We start from the raw sequence: 20402 nt of genomic DNA on the forward strand, positions 1-20402 counted from the left end.
GTTCTGTTGTCAGCGCGGCGCATTCCTTCCTGTATTCTCACAGAAAATAATCCGCTCACGTTGAACATTAATCCTCACCTATTTTCTCTCTATGTGCTGCAAGGGCCCTTTATTACTTGCAGGTGAGAAAGCCCCATCTCCCTCACAGACAGACGGGGGTGTTTGGGGGGGGTGTAGGGGATAGAAATAGCCTTTGTTTGAATTTGTGCTAGTTTTAGAAAGAAACTGAGAAATTTTGTTTTATTAAAAGAGAGAAGGGAATAAACATAATGAAAATATTTGGGTGAATCAGTGCTGGAGAGGGAAACACGCAGACAGACACATGGAGAGACAAATGTGATTGGCTGGGTTTTACAGATTGATTCAATGTAATTGAATGGATTACATTATCATTATTACTATTATTATCTTCATCATTATTATTATTGTTGTTATTATTATTATTACTATATATTTATGTATTTGGATATTAATCTGCACAAAATATCTATAAATGTAATCTTGTTGGCAAATTTAGTGAACTAAAAAGAAAAATTTAAATTCATCATTTACTCATCCTCATCCTCATGTCATTCCAAACCTGTACGACTTACTTTCCTTTGCAGAACACAAAAGTAGATATTTTGAAAAACATTGGAAACCAAACAACACTGTACCTCATTGACTTACTGTATGGACACAAAATCCCTGAGACATTATTTTGAATTGAAAAACCCTTAAACTGCTTTGTGAATAGAAAAACATCTGATGACAGAATAAGGCAGAAAACTGAATTGTTTCCTAAGCAGCATCACATTCTAAGTGTTGTTACCCTACTGTGAATACTCCCCCAACACTCCTGTTTTTACAGACATTTCAACACCCTGTTGACTTCCCATAATTCAACTTAATTTCTCCCCTAATTCACCCCACAGAACAGAGACCTTCAGTCTGAGAATGTGTCTTTTTCTAAGCAGCAGTTAAATATTAAACATTGTTTAATTTATTGTTTAACGTCTCATTTGCTCTTCTTATTGTGCCTAAGATGAAGGAACAGAGTTCTAACCTCACAGTGGCTTTTAAATCGAGTTTTGTGAGTGAGTCTCTATTTATATTGTTCTGATTACTGTTTTATTCATGTCACCATTTAAACGGGAGCAATATTCAGCAATAAAGAGACAGCCGGCAGATTCCAGCTCATCTCTGTACTGCAGTTTGTGATGTGTCTGTTTTTCAATAATTCTTGAAAAACAATATATTTCTTTTTAAGTTTAATACAAATGTCAAAGTATATACATTAAACAAAATTAACCCTTATAGCGTATACTGCGCTAACCATATTATTCTTTCAAAAAAACTATAGTTAAAGGGATAGTTCACCCAAAAATGAAATTCTGTCATCATTTACTCACCCTCTTGTCATTTTAAACCTGTATGACTTTCTTTCTTCGGCAGAACACAAAAGAAGATATTTTGAAGAATTTTGATAACCGAACAGCGGTGGCACGCATTGACTTCAATGCAAGTCACTGGCTGCCATCGCTGTTCGGTCAACAACATTTAAAAAATATCTTCTTTTGTGTTCTGCCGAAGAAAGAAAGTCATACAGGTTTAAAATGACAAGAGGGTGAGTAAATGATGACAGAATTTCATTTTTGGGTGAACTACTTTCACTTCAGAGAAAATCCTGAAACTCCTGATCAAATCCTCGCTGATTCAGTCATATTAAAAAATACCTTTGTTTGAAATACAGTACATGTTTTTTTTTATTTTTTTATTCAGATATACATGTGTATGCCACGACAACAGCAATTATGATGGTGTTTGGGCAAACAAAAGTATATTAGACATATCAATTCAATAACCAATCTTTAAACCCATTTCAAATAAAATGTATACCCTCATGAAACTGAGCTGTACATGGTGAATATTTCATTGTCTTATTTCACAAGGTACTTCTGTGCTTCTCCTACAACACTGTTAGACAGACTCTGAAGAATGAGAGAGATGACAGTGGTCTCTCTGGAAAAAGCAATTATTCTAAGACATGCTGACTCCATTTTGTAATCTACAGATCCACCTTCAATCTCTGAAGGGTTGCGTGGAGGCAGAATCCCCTTCCCTGAACACCCCCCACTTTCCACAGCCCCTTTACACACGGGAATGGAACGTGCTGATTAATCTCGCAAAAATAAAACAGACACAATTTTTGCACACTGTGCGTAGTATGTGTGTACAGACAGAATGATGCATTTACAAACACACACTGCTTTTCTCGTACCGTGCTCCCACATGTGGAATGCAGCCGGTGTGTTTGTGTTCTAGTGACAAGTAACATGGGACCGTGGTCTCCATGGCAACAGCAAAGGCTCAATACATCATACCTTGTTACAGTAGTCAAGCAAGGACGATTGGTCAAAAATGATACATTGTGTAAGGTATGAATTTCTCTATCTGTTATAGAAAGCGGATTGCCTGATGATTTAAAAAAGAATAATTATTCATTTCAAATAGTTGCTGCTCCTACTGGGAAACCCTGGAAATATAGAGGTGTTTGAGGAGAAATGATTGAGTCATTAAAGAAATCTCATTTGTGATTTTTTTTCTTGGCCTAGTTTTTCCAGCATTAAAAATACACGATTAATTAATGTTTGTCGAAAAATGTGAAAGAGTTAAAACGCGAGTGTATATTAACAGATGAGCAAAAATGCAAAGATGTTCCTAATTAAAAGTGAATGCAATTCTCCACTGATGGAAACCCTATGACAACATCTATGTATACCAAAACTAAAGTAAGCACATTGTGATCCTTTCGTCCAGATGGGAGACAACACCTCCTCATCTGTCTTCATGAGACTTTTATACATTTACAGCCAGCTAGATTCTAATATGTGACAATTTCCTCAATAAGTGATTATTATCAGATAAGCAGGGAATAAGATTAGTTTTGTGCAGCATCTCTTTCACTGGTCAGAAAAGTGTTTCATATGCATTTCCTCAGGTCAAAAATACCTCCTCTCTGCAGCGAATTTTTAGAAGGTGAAATAATGTTCAGTTCTATTGACATTTAATAGGAAAATGAGAATCTGAATCGTATTCTGCAAGAGACACAAGAGTTTCAAAGAGTTTCTTTGAAACTAAGGAAACACATTCAACAAGGTAAGATGTCTTGCATTATTAAGTGTTGACATTCATTTTCAAACTCTCTCTCTCTCTCTCTCTCTCTCTCTCTCTCTCTCTCTCTCTCTCTCTCTCACACACACACACACACGCGCACACACGCACACACACACACACCTGCCCAGTCAATACTTATTCTATCAGGGCCTGTCAGGTGACTTCACAGTCTGAGAGGTGTGGACGCAAAAATATGATCAACGCATTGCAATTGAATAACAGTACAGCACACTTTTCTGCTGCAAACAACCCGAATTACAAAGTAATAGAAATCTGTCTTTGAAATCTGATTTCTTTCTGCTCAAACTCTCTGCACGCCTGTTTCAGCTTTTCACAAGAATCACTTTAGAAAGCATCTTACAATTGTATGTCACATTGATTCTCTACAGCCCGGAATTATAAAGAGGCTGGACATATAGTGTGGGAAGCCACCTTTACGCAACACAGCCTTTGTAATATCTGTAGTATGCGCTTCAAAGTTTATTTTGATATCGCCTCGTTCTGTAATTCTGTATTAAACACATGTCAATATTTGATTAATATGCTAGCAAAGCCGACATGCCAAAAATGGAATTGCGATTTCCCTCAAAAGATAAACAGTTTGAAGCGACAGTGTTCAATGGCCAGAGTGAGTAAATCAAATGAAAATCTTCCTCTCAATATTCAACCAATATGATTGCTTTAGCATCTGTCATATTCCCATCTGTCAACACAATGTTTTTTAGGCCCCTCCCCTCGAAACATCAGAAATTCAGTTCTGCCTTGACATGACCAAGATTATAATGAATGAAACAATATCCAGCTTCTTAATGATACCATATTCCCTTTGAAGAAAGAACATTTAAGAGCCTGTGTCTTAACTGCCTGAGATTGACATAGTCTATGACCTGCAGTGAGGTGACAGAGTGAGACATTCAGTATTTTAACGCCAGCTGCAATATCCGCTCTTCAGACGTGTTCTCACAAGGAGTTAAATTATTGATGTGAAATGGCATGCTGGATTTCATCTGGTGCCTGCTAATTAGATTGTAATTACGGGGGAGCTTTGCGAGCCTGTCTGCTCTGATTAGAAACACTTTTGCGGCTCGATCCTCATGACCTTTCTTTTAAAACTTCAGCTACTCGAGATTAACAGCAAACATCGGGCTAAATGCTCAACAAATGAAGGTGTTCTAGAGAGAAGACAACAGAAAAGCACATCTATATGCAGCAAAACACTCATCAGCATTACGGACGTCAATTAAATCACAGGAATAACAGTAGGTAAAAACTTCGCTGATGATAAAAAAAGAGACAAAAGTGAGAGGGAAAAAACGAGGAGACATAAACAGGAATAGAGGAGAGGAGCGAAGAAGAGAAATGGGAAAAGAAGAGGCAAGAGTAAACAGAAGAGGTAAAAAGGAGACATAAATGAAAGAGAAGAGAAGAGAAGAGAAGAGAAGAGAAGAGAAGAGAAGAGAAGAGAAGAGAAAAAACTGAGAAGAGACAAAAAAAAGAAAAAAAGAGGAAAGGAACAAAGTAAAAACAAAAGAGAGACAAAACTGAGATGATACAAAATCTGAGAAGAGACAAAAACGAGAAGAAAAAAAAGAGGAAAGGAACAAAGTTAAAACAAAAGAGAGACAAAAAGAAGAGACTAAATTAGAAGAGAGGAGATGAGACAAAAATGAGAAGAGGGGCAAAGAAAACAGAAAAAAAGAGACAAATACTGAGAAGAGACAAAAACGAGAAGAAAAAAAGGGGAAAGGAACAAAATAAAAACAAAACAATACGAGCAATAAAAACTGATACGAGACGAGACGAGACGAGAAGAGAAGAGAAGAGAAGAGAAAAAAGAGACAAAACTGAGAAGAGACAAAAACGAGAAGAAAAAAAGGGGAAAGGAACAAAGTAAAAACAAAACAATACGAGCAATAAAAACTGATACGAGATGAGACGAGAAGAGAAGAGAAAAAAGAGACAAAACTGAGAAGAGACAAAAACGAGAAGAAAAAAAGAGGAAAAGAACAAAGTAAAAACAAAAGAGAGACAAAACTGAGATGAGACAAAATTAGAAGAGAGGAGATGAGACAAAAACGAGAAGAAAGAGACAAGAGAACAGAGGAGGAAAAAGACAAAAAGAGAAGAGACAAAAGAGAAGATATACTGTAAAAAGAGGAGACGGCAATGAGAACAGGAAAAAAGGAGGAGACAAAACTAAGAAGAGACAAAAACGAGAAGAAAAAGAGGAAAGGAACAAAATAAAAACAAAAAGAGGACAGAGAAAATTAGAAGAGAGGAGAATAAACACGGAAAAAGAGGAGCAGAGGATCTCCTCAACACACCTGGTCTCCATTATCTGCCCATTACACAGCTCTGCACCCCCATAAGGGGCAGCCTGGGAACCAACTTCAGTGCTTTCATCCTCTCATCATTACAGCAGCACGCCCGGGGTCAGGGCCTGTCCCACAGCAACACACAAAACTGATTTCAGTTGAGGAAAAAAGGAAGGTGAGGGAAAAAAGGGGAAGAAATCCAAAACAGACCACTTTCTGAGCAGTATTAATAAGAGCAAGTCTTCCACCAATTATTGTATTAAGAATTCTGCTTGAGGTTGGACCCCGTCCCAAAAACTATGTGAAACCCGAAGCCGTACCTCAAAGGGTCTTGAAAGCCTCTCTGTTTGTCTCAGCTTATAACCAACACTCAAATACAGCTGTGATCACTACAGCCTTCACATACTGTTAGCTGTTTCAAACATGTACACACACAGCCACAGAGAGCCCGACTGCTAATACACAGTGAGGGAAGGGGTAAATTGTGGTAATTTACTCATGCACCCACACCCTCGGTTTCAAATGAATATGGCTGAAAGATGCTGAGTGTTAGATTTACTCTGGTTATTTTGCAAGTTTTTCACCTTAAACGCGTTCTTGAGTGACAGCTCGAGACATATGGATCTACAAGGCCTCGCTTTGCCTCACTCACATATTTAACTCTTTCAGGTTCAGCAAACACTGGGATAAAAAAACTTTAATTTTTCAATACATTTGCATTATTAAAATATTACTATTTTGGTAAGACTTTACAATAAGGTTTAATTTTACTACTATATTTTTAAAAACAACTTATGTATCTATTAACATTATTTAATGTACAGTGAACTAACATGAGCAAACAATGAACAATTTTATAATTAACAAACATTAACTAAGATGAATAAAACACTGCTATCCTTCTGAAACCTTGTATCTCCATATTTCGTGATTTTTTTGACAGAAATCATTATTACTAGTCACCCATTATGTTTGTCTCTGGGGTTTGCAAATATCTAACCAATAAAAAGTATGAAAAAGTTCACCTTGGATGTCCAAATTCGCTGTTTCTCAGGGAAAAAAAACACAGAACTTTTTAAATGATTAAATACTGTGTTCTCTAAGGTGACAAGCACTTTTTAATACGTTTTATTGATTAGATATTTGGAAAGTCCAATGACAAACATAAAAGGTGACTAATAATAAGGATTTATAGCGAAAAAAGCAGCGATATATTATTTAATGAAAAATATTCATTTTAAGAATACAGTAAGGGTTGACTACCATGTTGTGTGATTCTGTGGATTCACACTCAGTCAAAACAAATAAATGAAAACATTAATTAAAAAAGTAAAAAAAATGTGATTCCTTTTATTGTGTTTTTTTTGGATTATGTGTCCATTTGATGGCATATTTGAGCACATGCTATTTTAATATAATGCCACCCAAGCTTGAAAGAAATTTAGCTTTGTACTGCTAAAAATACACCCTCTCAAAAGCTGTTTTCATAAACATGATATTAGAAACCGCCTCAAAAATGACCTTTGACCCCAAACCAAAAAAAGTCCTTTGAATTTATTTCAGCTTAACAGTTACATATGAACAAGATTATCTGAAATAAATCCCGACTTTACACTTGAAGGGGTTAAACCATAAAGCACTTTGCCAGACCCGTCTGAGACAAATCTAAGAACATTCACGAGGACAGCTGAGGTACAGAAGAAGAAAAGAGAGCGGACATGGTCCTCCCATGATCACTTTTTTGTATGGGAGGAAAAAAAACAGTAATGAAGTGTAATGGTCCAGTCTCTCACGGCACCATGTACTTTCAATCCCATAAATCTAAGCAAACGTTTCAGGAGTTTAAAAAAAGTTTTTCTCCCTCTCACAGGGGCCAGAAAAAGCTCTCTGCATAGCATTACTTTGAGGTTACCGAGATGACACCTGGAGCAAAACTTTGAAGCGAGGTAAAACTATCCCTCAGTTTCTGTTGAAATGATATATCGGGTATTGAAGAAAAGAGGCGACTGTTGCGGAGAGGGCGAACGAGAGAGAGAGAGAGAGGGAGAAAAGTACAACCACATTCCCCGCACATATTCTCTTCATTACCAGAGAAGGGGGGAGCCGATCGCTCAATTATTGGCTGCCGTCACAGGCTAATATTCCTGCCTGTCAGGCCTGGTTTTTGCTCCGTTTTGTGCAGACTCCTTCTGATGGAGCTTGTTTTGTGTTAACCAGAACCAGAAGGTGCTGTGAAAACTGTGACACCTGATCCTGTGTCCAAGAGACGGGAAATACGCCGGCGAGGCCCGGTGCCTGCCAACACACTCGCTCGCCCCAGGACTCTGGTGTGTTGGGCAAAGATAATCTTAAAGGGGTGTGATATGAAATACCAGAGTGTCTGAATGAAAGGAATGTGGCTTTGACACATCCATCTACTACACAGAGTTTAATGCAAAGTATGTTGTTTTGTTAAAAATATTCACGTTTTTGGTTTTACCAAATCTGTATTTTATTTTTGGGTGAACCTCAAAGGTCTGGCAAAATTTGAGCGGCTATTTTGCATAGCAGAAAAGTGAAATGACACAAAGACGAGTAAACGACAACAGATGTTGTTTCATTTTTGGGTGAAGTAACTTTAAAAGCCAGTCACAGATACGGTCCAAAGAGCCTTTTCAAGTAAAAAAAATGATTGACAGGTTTGCCTCACCTCCTCTTGTGTAGCAGTCGCATGTTTTTAAGCAGCCCGCGCATCTGGAGTCAATCTTGAAACATGTCTCAACTCAACTGGACACACAAAAAAAAGAAAAATCATATGGGTTCCAAGCAACATGAGGATAAGTAGACGATGACAGAATTTTCATTTTGGGGGAACTAATCCTCTTTAAGCAATATATACCTACACCCCACTTTTGTTTTGTATTATTTCTACAGTAGTGAAAAATGCTTTGTGTATTCATTTAGAAAGCAGCTGATGGAAATGTTCCCACTGAGGTGTACATGAAATCAATTGATCAGTTTGTCCTCTCCCGTCAGAGACACTGATAGTTTTAAATAAAGCTCTCACAGATTCCCTCATTTCAAGGGAGTGACTTGCCTTCTCCTCCTCAGATCCGCTTCACCCATCATTTCTTCTGACAGATGAGATTGAATTAGTCTGACCTGTCCTCGCTGTTCCAGCGTAATTTGGCTTTGACATTGATGGGAAGGAAGATGCCTGGAATGAATGGAAGAAGAAGAGAGAGAGAGGGAAAAAGGAAAGAAGCAATCGCGGGTTGCATGTCATGAAGGAGGACCCCTCCATGTTTCTTACACCTTTATAAAAAAAAAAAAGATAGTTGTTCTCAATAAAATATTTCAGAACTGCTGTACGACAGGGTTTTGACCCAGCCAAACATTCACCATTATACTGTATGAGCTGAACACTGAGATGTTGCTCATTTAAAACTCATTAGATTTTAATTAAAGTATAACCTTTGTCTCAGATGTTTCTTATCAAATTCCTGAGGAGAATCAAACACAAAACTGTTGACATTCAAGATCGTTGGCATTCAAAGCTTAATAAACATTTTACTTGTCAATTCTGGTATGTTGGCAAACCCAAACACCGTTCGAGACATTGTTGAGATCTTTTCTGTAGCGTTAGAGGACACCCAAGTGAGATTACTGTGGTGTTTTTCTGACAGGGAAAGTTTGCTTGCAAAGTTGTAATGTGGTGTAGCTTCAGTGATATTAAAATCAAGGTCGTGGCTTTATTCTTGCTTTTTCATCATTCCCATTGTGCAAATTCATACACACTATAGATTATGTTTATCTGTGAGCTCAGACTGGACAAACAACGGAGATATTTCTTTGCTGTGGGCCTTTAAAGAAAATAACACACAGCTTAAAAAAAGTAAGAACATGACAGAAATAAGTTTCTCAATGCCAAGCTGCCAGAAAAGCATTCATGTTTTCTATCCAAGACTATGATCACACAATGTCCTTCTGTACACTTGTGCCGCTTGTAGTCAAGCTGGATTAACTTTGAACATGTGTACCCTTTATTTTCCACAAATGACAGAAGTGGAGCTTGCAGGGTTCTGTTAAACTCATACACTGATTTGGAGAGAATATTCGAGGCCAGAGACATCACACAGCACCACACCTAGTAGAACAACACACTATAACATAAAGCACTGTGTGATATAGGATTTTTTTGATGTATCGCCGAAGTAGAAAAGAATTTAGTTCAAGCCTATAGCTTGTGACCATTGTGAAAGGTTGCAGTATTAGCCATTAGTCATAAAATCGCTTGCAGGGTCATAGAACTTCAGTTTAATTGCAAACCAATACTAATCGTTTACTGACAGTTTAACAGTTCACCAAAAAAGGAAAACACCCTTGTGACAATTATTAATTGTTGACGGTTTGACTCCCATATGTAAGACTAGGAACCTAATTCAATCTGAGCCCCTAAATCAGTGAGGTGAACTCTATACCCACAGGTCACCAAACCTTAAAGAGAAAGCACCTTTGCTTAATGGAAACGTTACACGCAGGCACTAACTTAATTTCACACTCCTAAACTCTGCGCTGGTACAACACAGCGTCCGAGCACAAGTGCCATCTGGTCCGGAGTTTTAAAGGAAGCAACTTGGGCTTTTCACACTGATCCAATTATGGTTTTTTAATTCATTTGGGATGTTTCGATGCGTGTTAACTGCCTCAACATGGCTGGCGGATCTGGAGCCACGTTCTGACCAAGACAGGCCAGGCCTTAAACTCCGTGACTCCAGAAGTGCAAAGATGAAGGTGTTGAAGGGGCACCTCCTCAACATCCTGTTTTCAAGAACGATACGCTTGGGTAGGGATGCACAGTGTTGGCGTCCTGTGGTGCACTTTAAAACGAAATATTGGAAACATGAGGGCCCATGGACCGCTATGGAAATTTAAGCCACGAGATGAAAAACCAGGATTCAGGCGGCCGTCCAAATCCAGGTCCACTGATCTCGCTGTATGCCGTGTCATTCAACACTTCAGCAAATTATTGAATGCTATTGAATTCTTACACTATGGACAAATTGCACGTCTTCAATCAGCCAATACAGTGGACAGCGGTGCTTAGCCGTGATGGTTAAGAAAAAAATGTGCCTTTTGCGACTGTCTGTAAAATGAATTTTAAAAGCATAATCCCTTTGGAACCATATGATTAGATTTGGGCTCCGTTCAAATTCTCTTTAAACATTACTACATAAATGCAGACAATTTGCAGTACTCAAGGTCACTCCATCTCCCCCCTGCACAAAATCCTTCTAGCAAAGGCAAAAGAGCTTCTAACAGCGCAATAATAATGCACAGTTGTAATCTAAAGAAATGAATAGTGTAGCCCTTCATCAGAGAAGACTTTAAAACTGGAGCTCATGCCGCTCGGGTCTTTGGGTCAGAAGAGAGAGAGAGAAGCCCACCATCAAATCCCCAGTTATATTTTTTAGAAAGCTTCTCACAGGTTGTCATTCTGCATCAAAACAATACAACGTCATCTTTAGCAAAAATCTGTCTGCTTAATAATAATTGAAGAAAACTATACTTTATTTTTGATCAGATTAATAAAAGTAGCAAACAATAATTTAGTCTATATCCAAATCAACTCAGAGATGGTTCACCCAAAATGAAGACTTTAATTGATTGACCCTCATATCACTCCAAACCTGTTTGATTTTCTTCTTTCTGCAGAACACAAATCCGAACAGCATCTGCCCCTATTGACCTTTACTGTATGGACACAAAACATTTCTCACAATATCTTCTTTTTGTATTTTACAGAAATAATCATATACAGTATATGTTTTAAATGTCATGCGGGTGAATAAATGATGACAGAATTACAATTTTGGGTGAATTGTCCCTTAGGAACAGAAGTGATGGCTCAGACCTTGGTGGGATAAAACCACCAACCTTCTGATTCTCAGACCTTTTATACTTTATAACCAGTCCAAGGTGAACCTTTTGGAATTCAAATGATGTGTTTGCACTGAAAAGCATGACCATGACTAAATGTAAATCCACACATGTACAGCCTGGTTAAACTAGTGTCATGTACTTTTGTGCAATGCAACCAAGGTGAATGAATTTGAATAGAATTTGACATCTAAAATCTTCATTATCGTCATTATCAAAAGCTCTGCAAATGAATAAATAGGATTTCCTGTAATTAAACATTCATTCAGAGAAGTGGGAGACACGCACACAAAATACAGCTACGCTCGTGGCCAAAAGTGATATCCATCTTTGGAAAAGTTCAATGAGGTTTTTACCGTTTATTAAATATATTAGTCAAGATGTTTCAACATTTTTGTATGCATGTTGTACATTTGTGCTTAAGATGTATAGTAAACTGAAGCTCAGCTTTGAAAAGAATTTGAAGAGGTTTGGCAATAAAATTAAAACAAAACATGCACAGAGATTATGGAGTCAAAAAAGAATATACAAAATGTTAATAAATGATAAAATAGTAATTTCCTGTGGGCACATTGTTTTTCTATGTATTTATAAATTTTCCAATACACCTCATATATTGATGCTGTAATCTAACCTGACGGACATCAGGTCCAGCTTGACCAGACTTTACGTTTGGCCACGACTGTATACTGCAATCGTCAACACACACACACACACATTGCAAACACAAGACATGACATTGTTGCATCTGATCTGTTACACAAGTCAAAATAAATCTGGAAGCAGAGCTTTAAACAGCAAACTTCACTTGAAATGATATTTGATAAGACTCAATCAACTTCAATTAGTCAAAAACAGCCACTTCTAATTAGCCACGTGTTGCTTAGAATTGCCAGATCTTGCTTAATATGTTTTAATTACTCTTGTTCATGGATGCTCCCAAAGAGGAATTTCAATGTGACTGCTCTTGCACAGAATGCCATACCAGCAGAGAGTGAACTATTGGGATTCTGGGGCTGTCAAATTATGTGCATTACATTAATTGCAATTAGGATTCATACCAAATTAAAAATATGCGACATAGCATATCTTCTGATCTTTTTGTGCCTAATGGCGATTACTTGCCATTTAGTGTTACGTGAATTTTTGACAAAAATAATGGTCACACTTCATGTAAAATGAATACACCTCATACATAAAACGTGTTAATTTGAACATAAAAACAGGTAGCACTTAACAATAACGTCTCATTTAGAAACATTAGTTTGTAAAAATTGGCAACTTTTTCAAGAGGTGGCTAATTTGTATGAATGTAAACAATGTGTAATAAACAAAAGCATACCATTATTAGAAAAACAATAAAGAATGTACATTAATACTAATTAGATACCCCGTATTTATGTTAGTTAACTGTAATTTAGCTTGACGTTAACGGATACAACATTTTATTTACATTATTACAGTATATCAGTAGAAGATTAGCTTAACGTGTACTAAGAATAATAAATTATTGTTGTTCATTGTTAAAGTTAACTAATGTAGTTAAATAACATTAACAAACGCAACCTTACCGCACATTGTAAGAATTAGAGGACACAATAAACAAACATCTTGATACGACTGGGCTTTTATGCTCATACTTTTTAATGTATCACAATGAGCAAGAAACATACTTGATGAAATATTTTCAAAGGAGTATATTCAATTACCATCTACAATCAACTTAACTAGGACAACAAGGTTTTTGTGACAAAAGTTTCTCTTTAAAAGTCTGAAGTTCCATGTGGTGTATGTATGTTAGTCTCCATGTAATTTGGTACAGTTTGGAAATCTTCATCATATAATTACAGTAACAAAAAGCTAACAAGACTACAGTATAGAAAAGACATCAAGAACAACATTTTTGGTTTAACTTGCTCTTTTTGTACATTGCAAGGCTGTAAGTTCTACCCTCGGATGGGCTACCTGGAGCCACAGAGCCGTGCTTGCGAGGCTCGGAGGAGGAATAATTCAAGGAGAAACAAAAGAGAACCAAGAAATAAGGAAACACAAAAAGCTTCAAAAATGCTGTGGCACCAGGAGCCACAAAAGGAACAGGAAGCTCCAGTAGCAGTTCATCCTCGAAACTGGAGCAAATGGTTTTTCGTTTGGTTGCTTGTTAGTTTGGTTATTCATTTTGGTTGATTCGCTTTTTTGTGTTCGTCTGCTTCCTTAGGAATGACACCCAAGAGAATCCCCTCCCCTTGATCAGTAAAGTCATTCTTTATGGTTTGATGGAACTCCGCTCTCCGATCGGAGGAACCGCGGCGTGTCAGTCACTGAATCGGGCAGGAGGAAATGAAACGGGTAGCAACACTGTGAACTGGGAGACGACGTAAGCGAGTGTCCGTCCCTTTCAGAAGTGCAGAAAATGTCCAAGTAGATGCAGAACCAGAGAGAGACGAAAGGAGTCGAGCTTAAACCCAGATAGATTCCTCTCGGCGTCACGTATGTCCACTGGTCGTAGAGTCCACTCCCGTCGACATACAAAGTTAACGACTTGATATCCGGGCCGTGTTTACCCTGCCTTTGGCTCCCATGCCCAGTTTTGGTGTGCCGACAGCCTTCTTAGACATCTCAATGACATCTCTCGAGATTCCCAGAGTTCAGTTCTCTTTAATTTCCTTCTTTGACATTTCAAAGAAAAGTGTTGATGTCTTCTTTAAATATATCTATATCTGTATACATGTTTATTTTCACAGTGGGCAAAACGATGACCTCTACAGCAAAACCTTTCGCAAAAATCAAGTATCCCAATGAGAGTCGATGGATCTCTGCCACGTTTTGGATCAAGCACAATAAATATACACTCATCGGGGGCACCAACTGAACTTGTGTTTTTCTTTTCAACTGCATGAAGCTTTGGCCACATTCTTTTCTTTAAAATAATAACAACAGCTCAGTGCTTTCCTCTATCACCACATTACATGTTATTGTGTTGAGATTTTTCAAAATCTTCACAACTTTACAGCTTTGCAGTTCAATATTGTTTTGGTGCGGAACAAAAGTAAAAAATAGAATACCAAGTATAAAAACTCAGACTGATGCTGGCTCTTATGAAACGCACGCACGCGCACACACACACACACACGCATACAAAGTCCATGCTGGCTGAAACAACTGTGAGGAAATCTGCCCCACTCGAGAGCCCATAAAAAACCAGAACACTTTGGAAGCGAGAGATACAACCGTGTTGAGACGAACAGATATTGAAACATTGTAACACCATAAAGTGGCCAGAGAATGACAGGAAACAAGTAGGTGAGATTTAAAGCTGGCATTAATTTAGAAATATAAAACAAAGGAAAATAAAATAAAATATACAGTTATAACCATAAACATATTATTTGAGACCAAAACAATGCAAAGCATTCAAAAATAAACTATACAATATTAGAATTCTTAAAAATAATTAGGTACAATATTAAAAATAACATTGATTGAGAGCAATGGCGGGCTTGCAGTTCAAATGAACCCAATTGTAAAAGCATGCACACCGAAGAACACCAAATCGAATTGTTCTGCAAGACGATGTGTGGAAATGTGTCACTAAAGCCAAATACGCTTGCTATACGTTTGTGCACCCCAAAAGCTTCTAGACTCGGTTTGGGAGGGGGAATAAAAAGCAACTGAATTCATGACTGGATGGGGACTGATTCCATTGCAATTACTTGGAGTGAAGACGTCTTTGGACAAGAAGGCAGAATTCTACCTCATCACCATGCAAAACAAGGGACATCTAAAACAAATCTTGTTTTTCCCACTCTTACGATGCTTTGGAATGAAGATGCTCCTTACAGACCTGCAACACACATATATAATGCGTGAAAATGGATTTACACCCTGCAGAAGCCGAACTCCCTACGTTCGTTCTGAGACTCGTTACGATGCACGATGACATGAGACCAGTGAGATACGTAACTATCAAACAGGATGCAGTTTATGTACATTTTTGGTAACCACTACGACTTTGCGATCTAGTTCAAGTGAGTAAAGTCCTTCAATGACTGCAGGGATTCGGTTTACTCTCAAAACATCATAATGGGAGCGAGGGAATCGAGAGGTGATGTTCAGCAATCCATCATGGCAGAGTAACACAACGGCTTAGAGTCACCTTAGAAACGGGATAAAATACTCGAATTGAATAAAAACGAACAGTCCTTGCTTAAGAAACGAAAACTCGGGTGTAGTATTTGGAATGCACTGTTATTTTTACAAACATCAGAGATCACTGGCTTTTAAACATTGGTCTGTTCGAAAATGAAACGAAAGCTAAAATGTCCTTTGGAACACAAATTCACAGTCTTCAAAAGTTCCGCTTTTGCAACAAGAAGGGAAAAAGATGTCACGAGGGCGGGAAAAGGGTTTATTGTTGGTTTCTTTCTTTTTTTCGTTCGTTCGTTAAAGCTTAGCCAAAAAGCAAAAGGAGCATGCATCTAGGTATTCTTCCTTTCCAAATCTACATTAGCAGCAAAACATATGTCCTCAAAGACCAGACCTTGTACATATTTTACAAAAAAGAAATCGAAACAAAAAATGGATTTCATGTGTGACAGAAAACTTCAACAAAACCTCCATCTTACAAACTGCAATGGCTCTGTAACGGTGCTACTTCACAACGCAAGGACAGGGGCCCTTTGAGATTTTTGGTTTTCTTAGTATTTGACGTAAAGCGGCACCTGTCTGCTCGCGAAGGAGCAAAAACGGCAACTCCGACGCGTACTTCTTTTATTTTAAAACTTTGTTTCCTTTCCTTAAAAACAGCAACAAATTCTCAAGTATAAAGAAGCCTCTTCTCATCTTTATGCACCAATGGTGAAAGTGTTAAGTCTTTGGATTTTCTTTTCGTTTTAAAGCGTGAGAATTATTATTATTATTATTCTTTTTCATTATCGTACATAACAAAACGTTGAAAAGAACAAAGCCTATAGCAGACTGCAGCCACACTACATGAGAACAAGTATCTGCTTTGTAGTGCTCAAATCCACAAAGGCAGGGGAGTACGGAAAACACAGACAGGGATAGAGAGAGTCAGACAGTGGTAAGTGCACTAAGGTAACAAAAAAAAAGAAAAAAGACAGCCCAGAATTCTCTTGGGTCTAACCACAGGTGAGAGATAGAGCCGGGAGAACGAAAACCAAGAAGCTGAGAATTTGACACAAACAGATCGTTTCCTGCTCCTTATTCTAGTCTATTGGAATGACCAAGACAACATCAAATGAAGCGCCTTAAAGTTGGACGATACAAAAGCTAAATGTACACAAAGATTTTCCAATCTACCATACTGTTTAAATTCATTTCCAATGCAACAATCTACTTAACACCAAAAATGTATATATCTATCATAAATACAGAAAGTTTTTTTCGTAAAAAAAATCTTTTTCCCCCACCAGTCTGCAATGCTTTTCGTGTCTGGGTAAAATGGGATCGGTAACTCTCCCGTAAAAAAAAAATTAAGGTGGTTTAAAACCAGCAATTCAGCTACTCATTGAATGCCCAGAAAACTTTGAGTTCGTATCATTTCTGAATACTTTCTGCCAATGAAATCATATAAAAACAGAAACGTCTATCATTTGTTTAGAACAAAATGAATAAAATAATGACTTTTTGTAACACAAAAAGGTTGTGAGCTGTTGACCTGAGAATAAAATAGACATTACATTACTTTTCTTTTCTTTAGCAAGCCATTGGTATTTGAATGGTTAGATAGCAAGAAAACTGTAAGACTATTCTCCCATACGCTACATACTGGTTTTATGTGACTGTGCTATTACAAGGAACAACTTGTCGACTCGTTCTTCGTATAGAGGGTCGTGGGGCCGTTAAAATAAGTTTGAGGCTGTTCCACCAGCTGCTGTGATCTCCTCTATTCATTTATATATATACTGCATATACGTATATATGTGTATCTATATATATTAAGAGTTGCAATAAACTAAAACCAGCATGTTGATATGGGAAAACAATCCACTAACATTAAAATTTTTGGTTACAAGCTTTGGAATTGCAGTTAGTCTTTACACATCTTTTTCTGAAATTGGTTTGTATACTTTTAAACATTTTAAACATTGCTGCTTTTTTGTTTTTGTTCTTTTTTTTCTCATGTTTTCTCTTTTGTCTTGTGTTTTTTTTTTCCTTTTTTCACATTGTTTGTCACTGAAAGCTGTTACAATCTGATGGAGTCCGATCCTACGCTAGCAAGGTTACTACTACAACTACTGCTGTCTTTGAGACAGCCAGGCTGTTGTGGCTCCTCTGCCGGCCTGCCCAGCCTGTCCGCTGACTTCTGACTGCTGTCAGAGTCAGACTCGTCGGTAAAGACGTCTGTTGGTATCGAGGTCTGGACCCCTGAGGTGCTCAATGAACTTGAGGTAACCGTTGAAGGAGAGGAAACTGGAGCAAACGAAGACAACGAAGAAGAGGGGACGTGGGGCTTCCCAGCTAAAGCTCTGGAGAAAGGGGCCTGGGACCAGGGTTTGCCTGCAGCCGTCGTGTTGAGGGGGGAGGCCGTGAAGGTGGTGGGGGTGCATGAAGATGAGGACGGCGTGGTGGCTGACGTCGTTGGCGGAGGGGATGGGGTGTTGTTTGAGTGAGTGGCAGACTGCGAGGTAGATGCGGTGTTAGGACTGGGGAAGCAGGCTGAAGAGTGAGGTAATAAACTAGTAGCGTGCTCTTTGGCATTTCTGGATCTCTTGATTGTTCTGTGTTTGTGCAAGGCTGAATCCAGGTGTTGACTTAGCGCTTTGTCCCCTTCTAGAGTGGTCTCACAGGCGAGGCAGTCGTAGAGGCCGCGCTCCGCCGCGTTCCCGCTGTTGGGGACCCGAAGCAACATCTCTTGCAGGTTTGCCACAGACTGACCGAAAAAGCAAATTGACTTGAGGTGGCTGATAGCCGCTTCCTCCTTGCTGAAGACAGCTTGACACTTGCGGCACGCCAGCCGGTATTGAACTTTGGGGACAATAAATTGGTCGAGAGGGGGGTCTGCACCTTTGTCGTCCACTTTGTGCTGCTCAGCGGCTGGGTTTTTGTGAGCGGAAGAGGTTTCAGCTGAGGAAGAGCTCTTCTGCTCCTCCGTTTTCGCCGGATCTTTGGCAGGGTCCTTACGATCCACCGAGTTCTGTGAGGGGGCTGCGGTTTGGCTTGCCTTGGGTTGCTGAATCTGCTGAAGCTGTCGCTGCTGCTGCTGAAGGGCCTCCTGCAAGCTCTGCTGATATTGCTGGTAATGCTGAAGCAAAGATCCCGGCGATAATCCCATCAGGGCCTGCGATAAAGATGGGTTGTAGGGGAAAAGACTTTCCATGCCATACATGGGCTGAAGATATCCACCTGGTATCTGAGGGGCGTAATACGGAGAGAAGCCTGGCATGAAGTAGGGCAGGAACTGGCTTGTTAGCAGAGCTGTTGGGTCGGAGGCTAATGCGGCCTGCAGAGCTTGAAGTTGGGCTGTATCGACCACGTACTCCATACCGGGCGTTGGCATCGATGTGGCCGGAACAGCCGAGTCTTGTTTTTCTTTCTTGGCACTGGCAGCAGAAGTGGAGGGAGCAGGAGTTCCGCCAGCTGAGGATGGGGTGGGAGGCTTTTCGGCCTTCTCCTTGGGTTTCTCTTTCTCTCTGGCCCTCTCGGAGTTGCGGCCTTTGTGGGAATCAGGGCGGGTGCACGGCTGCGTTGTCAAAGAGTTTGATGTAGATGTAGGGCTTGAGTGGGGAACAGACGTACTGGCCTGAGCTGGGCTGGGTGAAGCCAAGGAAGAGGATGAAGGGGTCTTGTTGGGTAAACCAGACGTAGGGAGACTAGGAGAGGGTACACTGGCACCAGGCATGTTCAGGAGGTTCGGAGGTTTGGGTGGGGTTAAAGCTGATAAGAAAAAAAATCACAAAAAAACATGATTAAGAAAGTTACAATATAGTTAACAGTAAGTAGTCTTTTATGCTTATGTATCTATCATTTATTAAAATGTATTTTTCTTGCTTAAAAAATGTATTTAACGTATTTATAAAATTACATTTATTTGTTTAAATATGAACTAGTGGTGTCAAATCAATGAATTGGTATTAATTGATTACAAAATAAATGTATATATTTAAGAAATATGAGTAATACAATTTACATAATGGATAAATACAAATATACATTTAAATTAGGGCTGTCAACGTTAACGCGTTAACGCATGCGATTAATTTTTTCAAATTAACGCGTGAGAAAATATTTATCGCAATTAACGCAGCATCCGTTTGTTTTGACATCCTTTGTCTAGCGTTACATTATGTAATCACGCTCTTATTCGTGTACAGGCTTTTAAACCACTTAAGCGCGATTTGAAACAGTTGCTTTGAGGCGTTCAATGAAGATAGAAAGCTTCTAAACTGTGGGAAGCGGCAAAACGCAACGAGAGGTCCAGTCTGGTGTGTACAGTAACGGCTGCGTCAGTGAATCTCTGTCAGACAGCGCATCCGTGTTAAGTTCTCTTTCGTGCTTGAATGGATAAAACCACACAAGATTATGTCAGAAAGCCCGTTTTGTCTAGCATTTTCTTAAGCACAGACTTCAAAAGTGTAAAATAAAATCTTAAATGAATGCAAAGAGTTGTGAAAATGGGAGTGCGGTGACGGTCAGATCTGCGTACTGAGACAGCTCTTAAAGGGGCCACGTTCTTAAACGTGCTGCTGTGACTCCTGTCACTAATGTTAATCAAAGAACAAAATAAAAGAAGAAATCAATGTGATTTTATAGCTTTAATGAGAATTCTTCGGCATTTAATTTATAATTTAGCATTAAAGACTGTAAAGTGTCCTTCAATTTCCTACATGAGCTCTCAATTATACTGTTGAATGGCTATAATTAATGTTAAAATAATCAATTTAATAGAGACATCAGTTACAATACTAATATCAAAATGTTAGCTTTCATAAAATGATGCTGTTAAAGAAATATGTTGTTTCTACATCAATTTGAAGATTAAATGTGAAATTA

The 20402-nt window shown here is 38.6% G+C and overlaps 1 protein-coding gene across 8 annotated transcripts in view; it reads right to left on the bottom strand.

Moving 5' to 3' along the window:
• Window positions 1–13016: 13016 nt before the first annotated feature.
• Window positions 13017–20402, bottom strand: part of zfhx3b (zinc finger homeobox 3b) — a 224376-nt gene continuing 216990 nt past the window's right edge. For all 8 annotated transcript variants that reach the window (XM_057347034.1, XM_057347482.1, XM_057346956.1 and 5 more), the window contains one exon: window positions 13017–19286. In XM_057347034.1, the coding sequence (XP_057203017.1) occupies window positions 17596–19286 (1691 nt within the window). In that variant the 3' untranslated portion in view covers window positions 13017–17595. The remainder of the gene's footprint in view (window positions 19287–20402) is intronic.

The sequence above is a fragment of the Triplophysa rosa genome, linkage group LG1 (genome assembly GCF_024868665.1).
Source record: "Triplophysa rosa linkage group LG1, Trosa_1v2, whole genome shotgun sequence".
Classification (NCBI taxonomy): domain Eukaryota; kingdom Metazoa; phylum Chordata; class Actinopteri; order Cypriniformes; family Nemacheilidae; genus Triplophysa; species Triplophysa rosa.